General features: G+C 43.9%; 1 protein-coding gene across 2 annotated transcripts in view; it reads right to left on the bottom strand.

Moving 5' to 3' along the window:
- LOC111978590 (carnitine O-palmitoyltransferase 1, liver isoform) overlaps positions 1 to 20546 on the bottom strand; it is a 45388-nt gene that overhangs the window by 11899 nt on the left and 12943 nt on the right. Inside the window, exons 2-9 of one of the 2 annotated variants that reach the window (XM_070448337.1) lie at positions 7857 to 7999; positions 6029 to 6042; positions 4559 to 4672; positions 4118 to 4301; positions 3733 to 3834; positions 2927 to 3064; positions 2352 to 2429; positions 451 to 558 (exon numbers count right to left, since the gene is read on the bottom strand). In XM_070448337.1, the coding sequence (XP_070304438.1) occupies positions 451 to 558; positions 2352 to 2429; positions 2927 to 3064; positions 3733 to 3834; positions 4118 to 4301; positions 4559 to 4672; positions 6029 to 6042; positions 7857 to 7997 (879 nt within the window). In that variant the 5' untranslated portion in view covers positions 7998 to 7999. Of the gene's footprint in view, positions 1 to 450; positions 559 to 2351; positions 2430 to 2926; positions 3065 to 3732; positions 3835 to 4117; positions 4322 to 4558; positions 4673 to 6028; positions 6043 to 7856; positions 8000 to 20546 lie in introns of those variants that run through there. The other variant, XM_070448336.1, reaches the window with a different exon arrangement.

The following is a 20546-nucleotide window of genomic DNA, read 5'->3' on the forward strand; positions in this document are numbered from 1 at the left end:
CTGATTACAGATATTTGAAAAAATAGATAAAAATACTCTGATCATAATCGTAACCAGAAAATTGCCCATATCCGTTACGATACCTMTTTTGTCCGACTACTCGGCACACCCCCTAGTTTTGATGTGTCAAATAAAGCTTGCTGATTGGTGCACCAAACCTATCGTGATCACACAGCAGGCATCGAGGCAGTACTTTCATGAATTATACACGGTATTCACTGAACAACGCATGATGTTCAAAGGCCAATGGTATTTTCATGCATAGGGCTCAGAGTTTTTCATTAGGCATCAAATGGATGAAAACAGACAGAAATAGGGAGGGCTATCTGGACTTCCAAAAAAATAAAACTTAAAACTTTTTCCATTGCGTGCCCTAATGAATATGGCCCAAGTTAAACTCCAGCCCCTATCACACGTTAATGGTGGAGGTTGACTGGTTGTTGAACTCACAGGCTTGAGCTCCTCTCTGTTGAGCTTCCTGCGGTACATGAGGAAGGCATGAAGGGTGTTGCCTGCTCTGGCAGCCTGGATGGGGGTGGGCGTCACATACAAGAAGTCCTGGGGAGAGAGAGTGCGTGTGAGAGAGGGAGGAGGCACCATTTTGACAACGCAAATCAGCATTGCTAAGTGGCAAACCAGAGAATACTATTAGTATGCGAAACGCTTTTGGACTGTAGCGCCGCTGTCATGCTTCCAAAATGTCACCCATAGAGAAATAGATATGTTGTTTAACCTTTCCATATGTGAGTTCCAAATATCTCTAACGGTCGCCCCAGTGCGAGTGGTTTTATGCACGTGATGTCAGAATGCACTCTCTGTTCCAAAATGTGATTGTTACACAACAGGACAGTTAACACGCGCTCCCTGCTAATTATCTATAGGCTGTTTCTCAACTTGTCAATTTCAAATGATTTTTTAACAAGTTGTATTTTCTAACAACAGTTTGAATTGAGGGTTGTTTCGCCTCATTAATTCACATAGAAATAGCCCATTTCAGTGTTGCGGACAATTGATGATTGAGGCTTCACGGAACCGGACAAACTTCCCCCGTCGAGGAGAGCCCTTCCCCATTTCTTCCGCACATCAAGAATGCAGACATTTGCGCAGTCTTGCACGAACCGGCACATTTTCTGGCTAGCGCTCGCATTGCTTCCATTGCTTCCATTCTTGTTTTCCTTATAAATAAAAACTTTGTGTGTTTCTATCAAAGTAAGTGCCTTATTTTCTGTATATCGTGTTGTCGTTTCTACTGTAGCATGAAGTATGTATGTATGGAGCATAATGTATTTACAGTTTTATTCACATGTTTTCAAGTACTGGTGACAAATAATGCATTCCAATTATTGCATAGATTGTAATGGACACCTATGATGTGTGTAAAATATTTTTTTGAAGGTTGTACTGATTATAATGTGCTAATGCTAAGCTATTTGCCAGCTATGTGTGGCGCCATGTTTGTTGACATTATACAATGCATTCTGGGTGTCACGTAAACGTTTGTCAGACCAAAGATGTTATAATGAGGTGAAGGAATGGTTCACTGATCTTTCGGGTAAACTTCCGGAAGTGAATGAAGGGAAGTGAATGATCGTAAACGACACACCCCCTTCAACATGCATACTGCAAACAGACCAAACTCTTCTTGTCTCCTCTTATCTTTGGTTGACGCGAAAAACAAACATGGCGGCGCCCACAAACTACCCATCGTCGGATTACTTTTGATTTCTATAAAGTGTTTTACTAAATTCTTTCAATCAATGTTAAGCTCAACCGTGATGTAATGAATTATAAATAGTAATTAGCTATTAGATAATTCATATTGTGGTTTCTGTCAGCTGAGAGTCCTCTAAATATGACCGCTTGTGTTACGTCAATATTTCCTCAGTTAGCGCTAGGACTAATGTAGCTTACATTTTCCGGTTTGGATGATTGTGTTATGCTGTTGCTACTTCTGTGAATGTCTGAACATTGCATCCAAAAATAAACTGATCACATTCACGACATAACTTTGTAAGGACTGTGTTTGTGCAAAAATAGTTCAGCGAAAAAAGTGTGGCTAGCTCAAATGCTGACTGTTGCATCAATCGAAACTGGACGTTCTAAATAAACGTTCTAATCAAACCGGTTTGAGCGTACGATGCAGGGACCACTGTAGAATGATCACACCCATTTGTTGGGTTAAAGGTTAAATGGACCAAACCACAGTCATCGTTCAAGTAGAATAGGGAATCGTGTTTGCTCTATTTGTTACATTTCTACCTGCAACGTTGTGAACTTCTCACCTCACTTAACACACCTCCGCTATTAGGAGACAGAACGTGGGGAGTAGTCGATGATTTGTTGATACGTACCATGCCGTAGTAGTTGCTGTTGACCATGATAGGGCTCCGTCCTCTCAGGTAGATGTACTCCTCCCACCAGTCGCTCACCTAAAAGGGAAAAACACAACCCCAGGTTCGTGTTCAGTAGACAAAATGGACAACGGGAAGGTAGGTACTATCTGAAGTTGTCCAATAAGAAATGGTTGTTTCCTTGATCCATAAAAAAAATGTTTTGTTACAAAGTGCCCTAATGAATACACCCCATAGAAATCCTCTGACACAACCACGCAACATCCTGGCCAGGGCCACAGCCCTCACACACCCTCAGCACATCCATTACAATGAATAATTCTAAATGGCCTCCGACAAAGATCTACATTGCTCTTGGGATTTTTAATGCGCATCCGACTATTAAAATAGGTCATTTCTACGTGTGCATAACGCTTTTCTTTGTCTCACCTCCTGCTCTCTTAAAGCTCATTGGAGGAGAGGATCCAAGAATCCTCCATTGGACCTCCTCCAATAAGGAAGGCCAGAGGAAGCAAGGATTTGACGGCTCGTGACGTTTTTGAACACAGCCAGTCTACATATAAGGGGTTACTTACGTAGTTGGAAGCCCAGAGAGCCTTGAGTTTGAGGTACCACTGTAGCCGGTTCCCCAGGCTGCTCTCAAACTGAGTGGCCAGCGACGTCATGCGTTCAAACTCATCAGGGGTCATCAGCGGCCGCACCGACTCCAGATACTGCAGAGAAACAGAGAGAGAAGAACAAACACACAGAGCAATATTCTATTATATACATCATTATAACATTATGCAGTTGACACAGAACATTATCCCACACACAACAAAACAGAATACACGGAGGGTATCGAGCTACGGTGTGATGGAGGTACAATGGAGTGTTAGAGGTTCAGTAATACTGAGGGAGAGGCAAAGAGGGAGACAGAGAGAGGTAGAGAGAGAGATGTAGAGTGAGAGAGAGATGTAGAGGTGGAGAGATGTAGAGAGAGAGAGAGAGGTAGAGCGAAAGCAAGCGAGCATAGGGAGAGAGATGACGGCAACTTCCAACCTGCGTTTGTCTTTGTCTAGCCTCTGCAGAGTCCCCAACAACCGAAAGTTCCGGTTTTCAGGGGAAATGGAAAGACTTCCCGCTTTTGGACGTTAACAAAGCGACACTCCATCTTAACTCCTCCTCCACATTAAGTGGATTGGTTGAACAGTGCAAAAGAGAACCTCCCTTTTTCTCCTCGTCAAGACCAGTACGTAGGGGAGATAGCTTCAGGCCTTTCAATGCTACGTTGGGTTAGGCTTTGTCAAGCGTGAATATCTGGTGAGCGGATATGCTGCATCTTTTGTCGAAATGTATTTCCCTATTGGGACAATAAAGATTGAATTGAAGAGCGTCTCACCCTCTTGACCGTGTCTTTGACGGCCGGCACGGGCTGGTTTGGTAGAGAGCCCTGGTAGCTGTAGAGGAGAGGCTGTCTGCCCGAGAAGATCCGCACCAGCGCCTGTAACACACAAAACCACTTTTTACACTGATTGCAATGGAGGTAGAAAGATAATTTAGACCCCCCCACAAACAATTTGAGAGGAGAGCATGAGCTTGCAAGTAAGCATTTCATTGCACGATGTACACTACACCGTATTCTGTGCATATGACAAATACAGTGATTTGATTTTCAATTGTTGACGACTCCCCAGGAGTGGGTAAGCGGCAGGAGTCTCTACAGATGCACGGTGTACACACACACACAGGAGAAGGTAAGGATCAAGGGGGGGGGGGGTACTGACCACCCAGACTTTGGTGGTGTTGGACATCTTGCCGCGCTGCTCGAACATCCAGCGGTGGTAGGAGAGCAGCTGCTTGAGGCACATGCGCATGGTGAAGATGAGGGAGAACCAGAGGAGCGTGCTGAACAGCACCGCCGACACCAACGTCTGACACTGGGCACTCAGAGACTGACTGGGAGGGAGGGGTTCATTCCATTAGAGAATGAAAGAAGTGGTAAAGGTGGGGGGGGGGGGGGGGAAGGAGGGGGAGCGACGAGAAAGAGGGGGAGGCCGGGAGCGGGGAGGGAGAGAGAGAAGGATTTCAATGATTTGGTAAGAACATCTGAGAAAAAGGGGGAAATTATTGTATTTCAATACCAGTCTTTAAGCAATACTCGTAGACTTTGAAGACAGCGGAGTGTCTGTGCACGTTGGTGACTGGTGCTAGCTACCTGGCAGGTGTGCTCCTGGATCTTGGCGATGAGACCCATGGAGGGGTCGGAGCGCATGTACATGGTGGCCAGGATGGCGATGACCACAAACAGCCAGGAGGAGGGACTGGCCGGGTACACCCCGCTTATCACAGCCGTTCTGTTGGGGAATTAGGGGGAAAAGAGATTGGTCATTAAGGCACCAACGGGAAGAAACATCCTGAAAAGGGAGGGGACAATTTTTTTTATTAAATACTTATCATTTTTGTACCCATTCAAAACCCAATCAACTTCCAGCCTGTCAACACGGCATATTATCCAACGGGGGTATTGGATAATGCTCTTCACAGCTACTCTATGTACCTTCGCCTGGTTTTAAAAGCAAAAGCCCACACTCTCCCAAGCTTATCTCCAGCACGAGTGACGGGACAGAGAGAGATACAGCCAAAGTTAAGACCGAACAGGGATGAATGCGTGCCGGCATTGAGTTGTGACAAACACAGCGCGGTGTGTGTGTTTACTAATGTGGTCACCCCCGGAGGGCATGTTAACCCAACAGATTAGAGAAATGTGACGCTGCTGGCCGTTCATATTCCAGCTCTCTACTGTTCAGCACAGCACTGTGACGTTAATGACATCTGTCAGCAGCACTGTGACGTTAAAAGACATACTGTTCAGCAGCACTGTGACGTTAAAAGACATACTGTTCAGCTCAGCACTGTGACGTTAAATGACACTGTTCACAGCATGTGACTTTAAATGACATACTGTTCAGCAGCACTGTGACGTTAAATGACATACTGTTCAGCAGCACTGTGACGTTAAAGACATACTGTTCAGCACACTGTGACGTTAATGACATCTGTTCAGCAGCATGTGACTTAAATGACATACTGTTCAACAGCACTGTGACTTTAAATGACATACTGTTCAGCAGCACTGACTTTAAATGACATACTGTTCAGCGCACTGTGACGTTAAAGACATACTGTTCAGCACACTGTGACGTTAATGACATAACTGTGTCAGGCGCACTGTGACTTTAAATGACATACTGTTCAGCGCACTGTGACTTTAAATGACATACTGTTCAGCGCACTGTGACTGTTAAATGACAATACTGTTCAGCAGCACTGTGACGTTAAATGACATACTGTTCAGAGCACTGTGACTTTAATGACATACTGTTCAGCAGCACTGTGACGTTAAATGACATACTGTCAGCGCACTGTGACGTTAAATGACATACTGTTCAGCAGCACTGTGACGTTAAAAGACATACTGTTCAGCAGCACTGTGACGTTAAATGACATACTGTTCAGCAGCACTGTGACTTTAAATGACATACTGTTCAGCAGCACTGTGACGTTAAAAGACATATGCTGTTCAGCAGCACTGTGACGTTAAAAGACATACTGTTCAGCAGCACTGTGACGTTAAAAGACATACTGTTCAGCAGCACTGTGACGTTAAATGACATACTGTTCAGCAGCACTGTGACGTTATAATGACATACTGTTCAGCAGCATTGTGACTTTAAATGACTTACTGTTCAGCAGCACTGTGACGTTAAAAGACATCAATTGATCAGCAGCCACTGTGACGTTAAGACCTACTGTTCAGGCACTGTGACGTTAAATGACATACTGTTCAGCAGCACTGTGACTTTAAATGACATACTGATCAGCAGCACTGTGACGTTAAAAGACATACTGTTCAGACAGCACTGTGACGTTAAAAACATACTGTTCAGCAGCACTGTGACGTTAAAAGACATACTGTTCAGCAGACACTGTGACGTTAAAATGACATACTGTTCAGCAGCACTGTGACGTTAAGACATACTGATCAGCACACTGTGACGTTAAATGACCTACTGTTCAGCAGCACTGTGACGTTAAATGACATACTGTTCAGCAGCACTGTGACTTTAAATGACATACTGTTCAGCAGCACTGTGACTTAAATGACATACTGTTCAGCAGCACTGTGACTTTAAATGACATACTGTTCAGCAGCACTGTGACGTTAAATGACATACTGTTCAGCAGCACTGTGACTTTAAATGACATACTGTTCAGCAGATGTGACGTTAAATGACATATGCTCAGCAGCACTGTGACGTTAAATGACATACTGTTCAGCAGCACTGTGACTGTTAAAAGACATACTGTTCAGCAGCACTGTGACGTTAAATGACATACTGTTCAGCAGCACTGTGACGTTAAAAGACATACTGTTCAGCAGCACTGTACGTTAAAAGACATACTGTTCAGCAGCACTGTGACGTTAAAAGACATACTGTTCAGCAGCACTGTGACGTTAAATGACATACTGTTCAGCAGCACTGTGACGTTAACTGACATACTGTTCAGCAGAGGTCAGGTTTAAGTGTGTCAGCTACTGCCGTTTGTGCTGATATGATTATTATACACAGCCGAGGTATGTCACAGTAGAGAACGTATGGACGCTGTTGTGCAGAAACCATGTGATGTAATTCTAACCGACAGACAGAGAGAAAAGCAGACTGGGAGGAAGACAGGAGGCTAGAGAGGCAGGCGGGGAGGCATAGAGAGGCAGACGGGGAGCATAGAGAGGCAGACGGGGAGGCATAGAGAGGCAGGCGGGAGGCATAGAGAGGCAGGCGCGGGGAGGTCAGAGCAGGCAGACGGGGAGGCATAGAGAGGCAGACGGGGAGGCATAGAGAGGCAGACGGGGAGGCATAGAGAGCAGACGGGGAGGCATAGAGAGGCAGACGGGGAGGCATAGAAGGCAGACGGGGAGGCATGAGAGGCAGACGGGGAGGCATAGAGAGGCAGACGGGGAGGCATAGAGAGGGCAGACGGGGAGGCATAGAGGGGAAGACGGGGAGGCATAGAGAGGCAGACGGGGAGGGCATAGAGAGGAAGACAGGGAGGGCATAGAGAGGAAGACAAAGACAGACCAATCTTAAGACATACAAACAGAAGAAAAGGTAGTAGTCAAGTAGTAGTGCAGTAGAACAGACAGGCGTATAGACAGATAGATGGACAGGGAGGCAGACAGACAGGTGTACAAACAGGCAATTTAAGATAGACAGCGATATCCCGGACAAATAGTCTGAGGGGACAGCCTAGGCCCTACACTTAGCGGAAGTCAGGTTTAAGCGAGTGAGAGCAATTTGTCCCCTTACAGACAGATAAGCAGGCGATAAAGACCAACAGCGATAACCCAGAAAGCTCATCTGAGAATATGTACATTCAGGCTAGCCAGAGAGACACATACATCAAAGAAAGAGAAAGACAGACAGATCAAAGACAGACAGACGGGCCCTCAGGCATGTCCAGTACCTTGAGGCGGATTAACTTCTTTTTCCAGGAGCGCAGGCCTGAGAGGTAGATCTCCGTGAGGGCCTGGTGGGACAGCTGCAGGTCGATGCCTTCCGGAGTCACCGTGAACTGGAAGGCCACGGCCTGGTGGGCTTCAGCCATGCCTGGAAAAAGGTACGAAAGGGAGAGAGAGAAGGGGCAGATAGAGACGGGGAAAAAAATATATTAAGTGACCATCTTCCATACCAACTACAACTCTTTCGCCTTAACCTACACGTGTACGCACAATTATCAATAAAACTACACTGAGTTTAAATCGAACCACTGGTCTACAGGACTCATCAGGCGAGTGTCAAGCAAAAATAACATTTTTAAATCTCTTAAAAAACGCCCACACCAATAGAAATCCACTTTTTCGAGCTGAAATATGGCCAGAGCTTACCCATGATGTTTCACAATGATGTAAGTCAATAAGTCATCGTATGTTACACAGTGCATTCGGAAAGTATTCAGATCCCTTGACCTTTTCCACATTTTGTTACGTTACAGACTTATTCTAAAATGGATTTTATAAAAAAATCCATCAATCTCCACACAATACCCCATAATGCCAAAGCAAAAACAGGTTTTCAGAAATGTGTGCAAACTTATATAAAAAAATGAAATATTACATAAGTATTCAGACCCTTTACTCAGTACTTTGTTGAAGCACCTTTGGCAGCGATTACAGCCTCGAGTCTTCTTGCGTATGACGCTACAAGCTTGGCACACCTGTAATTTGGGGAGTTTCTCCCATTCTTCTCTGCAGATCCTCAAGCTCTGTCAGGTTGGATGGGGAGCGTTGCTGCACAGCTATTTTCAGGTCTCTCCAGAGATGTTCGGGCTCTGACTGAGCCATTCAAGGACATTCAAAGACTTGTCTCAAAGCCACTCCTGCGTTGTCTTGGCTGTCTGCTTAAGGCTATTGACCTGCTGGAAGATGAAGCGTCGCCTTAGTCGGATGTCCTGAGCGCTCTGGAACAGGTTTTCATCAAGGATCTCTGTACTTTGCGCCGTTCACCTTTCCCTCGATCCTGACTACTCTCGCAGTCCCTGCCGCTGAAAAACATCCCAACAGCATGATGCTGCCACCCCCATGCTTCACCGTAGGTTTCCTCCAGAAGTGACGCTTGGCATTCAGGCCAAAGAGTTCAATTCTGGTTTCATCAGACCAGAGAATCTTGTTTCTCATGGTCAGAGTCCTTTCGGTGCCTTTTGGCAAACTCCAAGGGGCTGTCATGTGCCTTCTCCTGAGGAGTGGCTTCCGTCTGGCCACTCTACCATAAAGGCCTGATTGGTGGAGTGCTGCAGAGATGGTTGTTCTTCTGGAAGGTTCTCATCTTCACAGAGGAACTCTGTTTATAAATCAGAAACACCTGAAAAGAGTTGCAATGGAGCTGAGCAATATAATATATCATCTTGGGCTACAGCAAAGATGGTGGATAAATGACGAGAGTTCACTCAGGCTGTTTACCGTTGAAAAACATTGTCAGTTTCAGTCTACTTAACGGGGTGGGTCTCCCATAGACACCTATGTAATAGCAGCTGGGTCTGGTCTACTTAGTTCATTGACTTTCATTAAACCCCCCCCCCCAAAAAAAACTGCGAGTGGGGTGTCTCGCTACCACTTCAGTCTGGCTACAGCGACACTTGGCTGCCTGAGCCATGGAGCAAATTAAAATAGGGGGTGACAGCTAATGTTTTTGCACCTCCCCTTTATCAGTAAATTATTATAATCCATTGGATAATTTGTCAAATGTTTTATTTTTTGTCTGCATTAAAATAAAGGCAATTTTATAAATCGTAAAATTGCATCATATGATTGCAATTTAGAGCCCCGCTCCCACCAAGAAGAACGGTTTAGACCACTAAGGTTTTAGGCAAATTCGTTTTGCATGGCCCGGGGCAAAAGAAACTTGCCCATTAATTCAATAGTTAGGCTACACATATAACCGTAGCTTATATTCCTTCTACAGTATTTCTATGCTGGATTCTCAGCCGCAATTTAAATAATGCATTGATATATAGCTAGCTAGCTAAAATGATAGAGTGAATATAGCTATTTGATCATGTCCGTGTCCAAATATTAATGACGTCTGGAATCCGACAGTTTCACTGGAATTATCCAAACGCAGACAAACTTCAACCCTCAACATGTCAACAGCTTGTATAGGTATGATTTAGCTGAGACTCATCTCTGACACATATGCTGGTAGTTTTTTTCTGAAATAATTATTTTCCCCTGATTTACAGCATCTTAAAGCTGCGATATGTCACTTTTTGGGCGACCTGACCAAATGCACATAGAAATGTGAGTTGTAGATATGTCATTCTAATTGAAAGCAAGACTAAAAAGCAGTAAATCTGTTCTATATGCACCATTTCTATGCTTCCCATTGTTTCATTTTTTGCATCTATTACTTTTGGTTGTGTATACCAGCTTCAAACATCTGAACAAACAATATTGTTGGTTATTAAAAATATATTTCACAGTATTTAGATGGTACAATGATTCTGAAATTAGGCGAACTATTTGAATTTTAGCGGCCAGGAAATGGCAGAGTGATGTCTGCATATTGCACCTTTAACTGAAATGGTGCTCACATAACTTTCATTGACTAGCTAAGGTTAGCATGCTAGCTAGTTACACCAACAGCGTTATTTGTTGTCATTTCTCTGCTACACGTGGCAATTACCACAACGTTCCCACCCCCAATTCCTGAATATGTTTTAGCAGCCTGCATCCGTCTTCAAGGTGAAACCTAAACGAGAATTTCCGGATGAGCTGCATTGTAACCTAAGATGTGATGACACTTGGGGTGAGTTCCAAACGCCACCCTATTCCCTTTATAGTGCACAACTTTTGAGAAGGACCCATATTCATGCACTATATAGGGCAAGGGTTACACCCAATGTTCCCTCTAAGAGGCTTGCGGGTGCGCAGCTCGCCAGGGCCTGGTGTGCAGAAGAAAAATCAGCCCGCGCAGAGAAGCACAAGATTAAAAAGTTGAGTGAAGTTCAGAATTTCCCCTGTTAGTTAACACTATCAACGTTTCTCTTCACTGTAGGAATTGTGATCGAATCAACGCAATATTAGGCACTTTCAATGCAACATACCGAAACAAAACAAACTATGCAAGACTTAATATGCAAAACTAACTATGTTGTAGACAGAATGCATCGGAGTACGATTCTATTGCATTGACAGGCACGTACTCTACAGAGACCGGTGCGCCATAAACAAATCAGAACTGCAGTAGGCCTATATGCAAATAGACTGTTGCCATATTTGGATTTGTTCTATTGACTTTGAACTGGACTGTTTTACAGCATGATCTGTCAGTTATCATGCGCTTGTTTTGAGATCAAAGCGAGAAATGCTTGTAGCCACGTGTGCACATTTGTGCATATTCTTTGCTAGTTAGTGAGTTATCTGCCCAGTTATAGTTAATTTGTAGCTAGCAAGGTGGGAGTGATAGCTTACTACAAGAGCACAAAACCTGTACATTTCAAAGCCCTCTTTGAAAAGCGAGTCAGGTAAAGAGCTTTTTTTTGTCTTAAAGGGGCAGTGCTCTATTTTGAGACAGGCTTAAAGAAGCTAAGTAGTTAATAGGTAGAGGGAAGTGGTTCTTGCATCAAACAACATTTTCAGTCACCTTGTCTGAAGGACAAGTGGATAAACAGGTTAATGTCAAGCCCTGTGTGTTTCATGGAATGTAGGCCTGCATCAAACACCACACATTGGCTGTTACTGCAGGCTGAATGATAGAAACCTTATTTCCATGTTAAAATGTTATGTGATTCATTTTCTCCATCTTTTTTTTATGGTAGGCCAACATTATGATCAATAGCCACATTAGCCTACTTGGCCACTGTAAAAACAGTACATTAAAGCGGGTACAACCYCAGTGTTCACAGTAAACGCGTTTTAAGACTTGAAATTTGTGCCGAAAAATATTAAAGGGAACTTTGGTTCCACCTGATAATTAATTGCACCCACCTGGTGTCCCAGGTCTAAATCAGTCCCTGGTTAGAGGGGGAGAATAAAAAAAGACAGTGGAACTGGTTTTGACGTCCAGATTTGAATTTGAGTGATAGGGAATAGAGTGCCATTTGGGAAGCACCCTTAGTTTAGGCTCATGGGYTGGAGGGTTTCACCTTTAAAATTATTATTTAATTCAATGTTTATGAAAACGCTCATTCGAAAATTGCATCAGAAAAAAACAATAATCCAAACCATATGTCTCTACCATATATGGCTCAAAAGTTAGACCATTTACTCGGAGAATTTAACATGATTAAAGTGAATGTCATTACAGACATTGTCAAAGGAGGTCGCTGCTCAAGAGAACTCGGTCACCGCGCCGTGGGCAACGTCGAATGACAACTGACAAGCAAGCTAGTGGCTGCAGGTTTGTGTGTAACATTGGCTTTTTTCTCAATGAAAACCCCAGAACACAAAACAAAATTTCACACACACATTTACAAAGCTAACAGACTGAATTTGAATATCTACCCTCCCCCCAAAATATCTGTTCAGGTTTTCATGGTGTATTTCTGAGTCTTTCCATTTCAATCTCCATAGAAACAGCACCTCTCAACATTGATTGACCAGGGTTATAGGAATAGAGGCACCTAAAGGCACCTAAACGACTCTCAGACCATGAGAAACAAGATTCTCTGGTCTGATGAAACCAAGATTCAACTTTTGCCCTGAATGCCAAGCGTCACATCTGGAGGAATCCTGGCACCATCGCTACGGTGAAGCATTGTGGCGGCAGCATCATGCTGTGGGGATGTTTTTCAGGGTCAGGGACTGGGATATTAGTCAGGATCATGGGAAAGATGAACGGAGCAAAGTACAGAGAGATCCTCGATGAAGAGGGCTCTGGAGCGCTCAGGACCTCAGACTGGGGTGAAGGTTCACCTTCCAAAAAGACAACGACCCTAAGCACACAGCCAAGACAACGCAGGAGTGGTCCTTGAGTGGCCCAGCCAGATCCCGGACTTGAGCCCGATCTAACATCACTGGAGAGACCAGAAAATAGCAGTGCAGCGACACTCCCCATCACACCTGACAGAGCTTGGGAGAAGAATGGGAGAACCTCCAAATACAGGTGTTCCAAGCTTGTAGCGTCATACCCAAGAACACTCAAGGATGTAATCGTTGCCAAAGGTGCTTCAAGAAAGTCTGAATCTTATGTAAATGCAATAATGACGCCGACAGAGATGGTCGCCTCGCTTCGCGTTCTTAGGAAACTATGCAGTATTTGTTTTTTAATGTATTATTTCTTAAACTGTTACCCCAGGAAATCTTAAGCCTTATTACACACAGCCAGGAAGAACTATTGGATATAAGAGCAACGTCAACTTACCAACATTACGACTTTCCCGTAGCAGATCCTCTGTTTGGACCACCACCCAGGACAATGGATCGGATCCCAGTAGGTGACCCAAAACAAAAGCGCCGCAGAAGGGGCAGACGGAGCGGTCTTCTGGTCAGGCCCCGTAGATGGGCACATCGCTCACGAGTTAACTACTCGCCAATGTCCAGTCTCTTGACAACAAGGTAGACGAAATTCGAGCAAGGGTTGCCTTGCAGAGAGACATCAGAGATGGTAACATTCTATGTTTCATGGAAACATGGCTCACTCGGGATACCTTATCAGAGTCGGTACAGCCACCCACATGGCTCACTGGGATACCTTATCAGAGTCAGTCCTGCCACCCAGTTTCTTCACGCATCGGTGCCGACAGAAACAAACATCTCTCTGGTAAGAAGAAGGGCGGGGGTGTTATCATAACAACATACAGGAACTCAAGTCCTTTTGTTCACCTGACCTAGAATTCCTTACAATCAAACCCAGGACAGAGTCGCAATTCAACGGCTCGGACACGAGACGTATGTGGCAAGGTCTACAGTCAATCACGGATTACAAAAAGAAAACCAGCCCCATCGCGGACACCGATGTCTTGCTCCCAGACAAACTAAAACAACTTCTTTGCTCGCTTTGAGGACAATACAGTGCCACTGACACAGCCCGCTACCAAAACCTGCGGGCTCTCCTTCACCGCAGCCAACGTGAGTAAAACATTTAAACGTGTTAACCCTCGCAAGACTACCAGCCCACACGGCATCCCTAGCCACGTCCTCAGAGCATGCGCAGACCAGCTGGCTGGTGTGTTTACGGACATATTCAATCAATCCCTATCCAAGTCTGCTGTTCCACGCTTCAAGAGGGCCACCATTGTTCTTGTTCCCAAGAAAGCTAAGGTAAATGAGCTAAACGACTATCGCCCCTTAGCACACACTTCCGTCATCATGAAGTGCTTTGAGATACTAGTCAAGGACCATATCACCTCCACCCTACYKGACACCCTAGACCCACTCCAATTTGCTTACCACCCCAATAGGACCACAGACGACGCAATCGCAATCACACTGCACACTGTCCTAACCCATCTAGACAAGAGGAATACCTATGTAAGAATGCTGTTCATTGATTACAGTGCAGCATTTAACACCATAGTACCCTCCAAACTCATCATTAAGCTCGAGACCCTGCAATTGGATCCTGGACTTTGACGGGCCGCCCCCAGGTGGTGAGGGTAGGAAACAACATCTCCACCCTGTTGATCCTCAACACTGGGGCCCCACAAGGGTGTGTTCTCAGCCCTCTCCTGTACTCCCTGTTCACCCATGACTGCATGGCCATGCATGCCTCCAACTCAAATCATCAAGTTTGCAGACGACACTACAGTGGTAGGCTTGATTATCAACAACGACGATACGGCCTACAGGGAGGAGGTGAGGGCCCTCAGTGTGTGGTGTCAGGAAAATAACCTCACACTCAATGTCAACAAAACAAAGGAGATGATCGTGGACTTCAGGAAATAGCAGAGGGAGCACCCCCCTATCCACATCGACGGGACAGTACAGGACAAGGTGGAAAGTTAAGTTCCTCGGCGTACACATCATGGACAAACTGAAATGGTCGACGCACACAGACATCGTAGTGAAGAAGGCGCAGCAGCGCCTCTTCAACCTCAGGAGGCTGAAGAAATGTGGCTTGTCACCGAAAACACACAAACTTTTACAGATGCATAATTGAGAGCATCCTGTCGGGCTGTATCATCGCCTGGTACAGAAACTGCTCCGCCCACAACCATGAGGCTCTCCAGAGGGTAGTGAGGTCTGCAGAACGCATCACCGGGGGCAAACTACCTGCCCTCCAGGACACCTACACCACCCGATATCACAGGAAGGCCAAAAAGATCATCAAGGAAAACAACCACCCGAGCCACTGCCTGTTCACCCCGCTATCATCCAGAAGGCGAGGTCAGTACAGGTGCATCAAAGCAGGGACCAACAGACTGAAAAACAGCTTCTATCTCAAGGCCATCAGACTGTTAAACAGCCATCACTAACGTTGAGTGGCTGCTGCCAACATACTGACTCAAATATGTAGCCACTTTAATAATAAAAAATTGGATGTAATAAATGTATCACGAGATACTTTAAACAATGCCAACAATTTTATGTTTACATATTCTACATTACTCATCTCATATGTATATGCTGTACTCTATACCATCTACTGCATCTTGCCTACGCCGTTTGGCCATCGCTCATCCATATATTTTTATGTACATATTCTTATTCATTCCTTCACACGTTTAGGTAGCTGCTGTGAAATTGTTAGACATTACTGCACGGTCGGAACTAGAAGCACAAGCATTTCGCTACACTCGCATTAACATCTGCTAACCATGTGAATGTGACCAATAAAATTTGATTTTTCAGTAGTTTTTTTGTATACATTGGCAAAAATGTCTAAGAACCGGTCTTTGCTTTGTCATTATATGGTATTGTGTGCAGATTGGGGGGGGGGGGGACAATTTAATCCATTTAAGAATAAGGCTGTGACTTAACAAAACGTGGAAAAAGTCAAGGGGTCTTAACTTTCCGAATAGACTGTCAATAGTCAATGTGTGGCCTACTATTGGTGTAGTACTAAATGTAGGATATATGCATGTGTGCTCTGCAAACAGAGATCAATACCATTGAAGAGAGTCTCCTTCAAAGAAACACTGTATAATATTGTTATCATTCGGTCTCGTCTGTGTCAATCAGTGTACCCCCAGGGCGATTTGGGTGAGAATCGCACAACTGCTGTTTTTAAAGGGATACTTCAATGGGATACCATTTGTATGTCTCTGCGTGCAGTTTGAATTAAGTTAAAAGTAGCATTTCGTTAACTTAGCGCAATTACTGGAAGTCTCCTGTAACTACTAGCCAGCGCCTCTCAAAAGCAGGGAAATTGACCTTTAACTACTCCAAAGCATGGTGGTTAGCACTTTGTACTCTTAAGAATTATAATATTTTGATTATAGTCTCCGAACTATGCATTTCATTAACCCGCTTGTGACGGTGGGAGGAAGAATAGGCTATGGCAAGTGTCAACACAGCTGGCCCGCTGAGACAGCTGCAGTTTTGAACAAGTTTGTTCGCTAGATATCAAGTAAGCAAAGTGTGAGAAGAACACAGACAGCCATTGCTCGTCCAAAGCAATATGATTTTCAACTATTAGCTAGCTTACGCTAGCAAGTAGCGAGCTAGCCCACATACACAACATGACCAAAAGTATGTGGACATCTGCTAGTCAAACATCTCATTCCAAAACCATGGTTCACCTCTGGGGTGATGTCCCAGCTCAGTCTCTGAGGTCAGGGTAGAGAGGCATCCACCTCTCCCTAACAATGTCCCTCTACATTGTACCACAGCTGGAAACTCTGTGGCCAACACACCGAATACAGACAGACAACTAGTTAAGAAATATGAATACATTTATTATGGACTGTCGTTTCTCTTTGCTTATTTGAGCTGTTCTTGCCATAATATAGACTTGGTCTTTTACCAAATAGGGCTATCTTCTGTATACCAGTCACAACACAACTAATTGACTCAAACGCATTGAGGAGTAAAGAAATTCCACAAATTAATAAGCCACACCTGTTAATTGAAATGCATTCCAGGTCACTACCTCATGAAGCTGGTTGAGAGAATACCAAGCGTGTGCAAAGCTGTCAAGGCAAAAGGGTGGCTATTTTAAATAATCTCAAATACAAAATATATTTGTTTAACACTTTTTTGATTACTACATGATTCCATGTGTTATTTCACTATTATTCTACAATGTAGAAAATAGCCCCCCCCCCCCCCAAAAAAAACAAACTGGAATGAGTAGTTGTGTCCAAACCTTTGACTGGTACTATATGTCTAGTTGCCCTGAATATAGACAACACTGACCGAGGACCTCAAAGTTAGTTTGCTCTGAATTATTTGTTTTTAACCGGGGGACTATGAGAGGATGGAACTGACAAGACATATGATGAGCCATTTCCTGAGGGATACAACACTCAGTGGGCATTCTACGCACACCAAAACAAAGTGGAATGGGGGTAAGTGTGAAGATCTAACATGATCTGAATAGCAGCTGTTCTCATGATAAATGTGATAGGGCTGTGAATTCTCACATGGACAGGCTGTCCGTGTCATCCGTTACATCTGTGTGAATGCCCTCCTCTCAACGCCAAAGAATACAACAAAACTACTAAGAAATCTGTCCTTTTTTCATTATTCAAGTACTTTCCAACTAAATACACAATTTCCACATGCTTGAGAAAATAACACATTTACTTGACTTTCTAGTGTTAGCCTTGTAATAGATGACAGCATACCACAAACAGAACAGCTATTATGGGCTTCAAGTGTCTTTTCCTTTGTTTATTTCAAATGAATAACATTTCCTGTTCCACTTTCCTTTATTTCTAACTCAGGAGACCTGCATGCTATGAACAGTCCACAAGGAACGACTCCGTGTCTCTGCTGCAGTAACATCACATTCAACTCCGCAAAAGCCTCAATAGTTGCTGGTACTCAAAATGTCATCAAATGTTCCGGTTTACACTTTAGAATTTGTTTTGTCATCATTCGGAATGGTTACGCAATCATTGGCCTATCCAGACAGATCTATTCTAACAAAATGACAGCTATATGGCCACTCCAGGATAGTTGGTTGACTTGGGGAAAGTGGGGGGGGGTTCTTAGGGTATGGTACTCCCTTTCCAAGTGTGCTCAGAGGCACCCTGTTTTGTCTGTGGTGTGGGGGGGGCTGACAATATCTCCACTACACTAATAAAAATCACTGCATCCAATCTGAGTGCAATGTAGGAAACCAAGAAGTGTCCCATATGTTATGTTTTTGTTCTTCTTCTTATATGTATGGCAACTGTAACGGCTTTCTTCCATAGGTGAAGGAGAGGACCAAAGTGCAGCGCGGCTAGTGTTCAACATGTTTAATAAAAGAACAAGTGAAACACTACAAACAACATACAAAATAACAAAATGTGCAAAAACCGAGACAGACCTATCTGGTGCAGACAACCACAGAGACAGGAAACAAACACCCACAAAATCCCAACACAAAACAAGCCTCCTATATATGATTCTCAATCAGGGACAACGATTACCATCTGCCTCTGATTGAGAACCATATTAGGCTGGACATAGAAACAGACAAACTAGACACACAACATAGAATTCCCACCCAGCTCACGTCCTGACCAACACTAAACAAGCAAAACACATAACTCTGGTCAGGACGTTACAGCAACGTTGTATTCACTGGTTTATGCTCTCCTCTTTCCTCATTTCAGGCACTCCAAGATTCAACGTTGTCTATCCAAAACAATGGATTGCCCGGGCAATTTCATCCCACCAGTCAAAGATTCAGTAATGACCTGATGGAGCGCGTCCTACAGAGACACATTGGACAAATGTCAACAAAGCCCCCCATCCTAAAACCCAGAATGGAGGTGGTCATTGCAGCACAAAGATTCAAAGACACTCGAGGGTTATTCTGACAACCCCCCCAACTCCACCGGTATCCATGAACATGGTCCTCTTGCACTACTACCGAATACAAACACACTCCAATGTAACAATTTGTTAGCGTCTGGTCATTATCACTATAATTTTATCAAAATCCATTCATTGTAGGCTACTACTGTACATAACAGCACCGCCATACCCATTTTGTATATTTGAGTTTGAATTCATGTGAATTATGTGAATGCCTTGTCTATATTGTGTATGGTACATTATGTGCAGCGACCTGTACCGTTAACAAAATCAATAATTGTCATCTTTGCTGGTTCATCAACTGAAGACCATGTTTTGATGGGTCTTCACATCGACGGGGCCGCAGTAGTGAAGGTGAAAGGCTTCAAGTTCCTCGGCGCATAAATCACTTACAATCTGAAATGGTCCACCCGCACAGCCAGTGTGGTGAAGAACAGCGCCTTCTCAACCTCAGGAGGCGAAATACATTTTGCTTGGCCCCTAAGACCCTCACAAATTTTACAGATGCACCATTGAGAGCCTTCTGTCGGACTATATCACCACCTGGTACAGCAAGTGCACCACCCACAACCGCAGTGCTCTCCAGAGGGTGGTGTGGTCTGCCCAACGCATTACCGGGGACAAACTACCTGCCCTCTAGGACACCTACTGCACCCGATGTCACAGGAAGGCCAAAAAGATCAAGGACATCAACCACAGAGCCACGGCCTGTTCACCCCGCTATCATCCAGAAGGCAAGTTCAGTACAGGTGCATCAAAACTTGGGAAAAACAGCTCTCAAGGCCATCAGACTGTTAAACAGCCATCACTAGCCGGCTACCATCTGGTTACTCAACCCTGCTGCCCTGTATGCAGACATGGAATCATTGGTCACTTTATTAATGTTTACACACTGTTTTACTAATTTCATATGTATACACTATTCTAGTCAAAGCCACTCCAACATTGCACATCCTGATTATTTATTTCTTAATTCCATTATTTTAGATGTGTGTATTGTAAGACACTACTGCACTGTTGGAGCTAGGAACACACATTTTGCTACACCCGCAATAACATCTGCTAAATATGTGCATTTGACCAATAAACCAATTACCTAAAGTACTCAAATTTTACTGATACAATGATCTGACTGCTATATTTGTGGCATACTGTAATTAATCACTTATAGTGGACAGTAACAAAAGATGTCACTGGTGCAAATGGCATTTTACTGTGATGACAGAACTATAACAAAACAACGTACTGGTTCACTTCAAAAAATAATTTATTACTGTTGACAGAATTAACACACACATACTTGTTCACTTCAAAAAGCATTTAGAGTGATTTGAAATTGTTTAAAGTTTTAGTCATATGTGCAGGTTACGCATAGTATACATCGTCCAACGAAATGCTAACTTGCAGGTTCCTTCAACAATGCAAAATAAAAAGATATTGCCTAACCATTTTATTTTATGTTCGTACTGTCTGGCTGTGAAGCTGAATCATTGGTGAAATTACAACAGGCCCATCACATCCTCCGCCTCCTTGAATCCCACAAAAACTCCTGTCGGCGAGTGATACTTGCGACAAAAAGGGAAGACTTCTGTTCCCTCGTCCCAGTCTCTCTTCAGTACCCACTCCAACAGCAGCCTGCATTGACAGAACAAATAAGTAGCTAGAAACAAATAAATCTAATAACAAGAAACTGTTTATAATTTGATCAGAGTGCAATTATAAATACAAAAGTTATCTATATATTTTGT

Source organism: Salvelinus sp. IW2-2015, linkage group LG18 (genome assembly GCF_002910315.2).
Source record: "Salvelinus sp. IW2-2015 linkage group LG18, ASM291031v2, whole genome shotgun sequence".
In the NCBI taxonomy this organism is placed as follows: Eukaryota; Metazoa; Chordata; class Actinopteri; order Salmoniformes; family Salmonidae; genus Salvelinus; species Salvelinus sp. IW2-2015.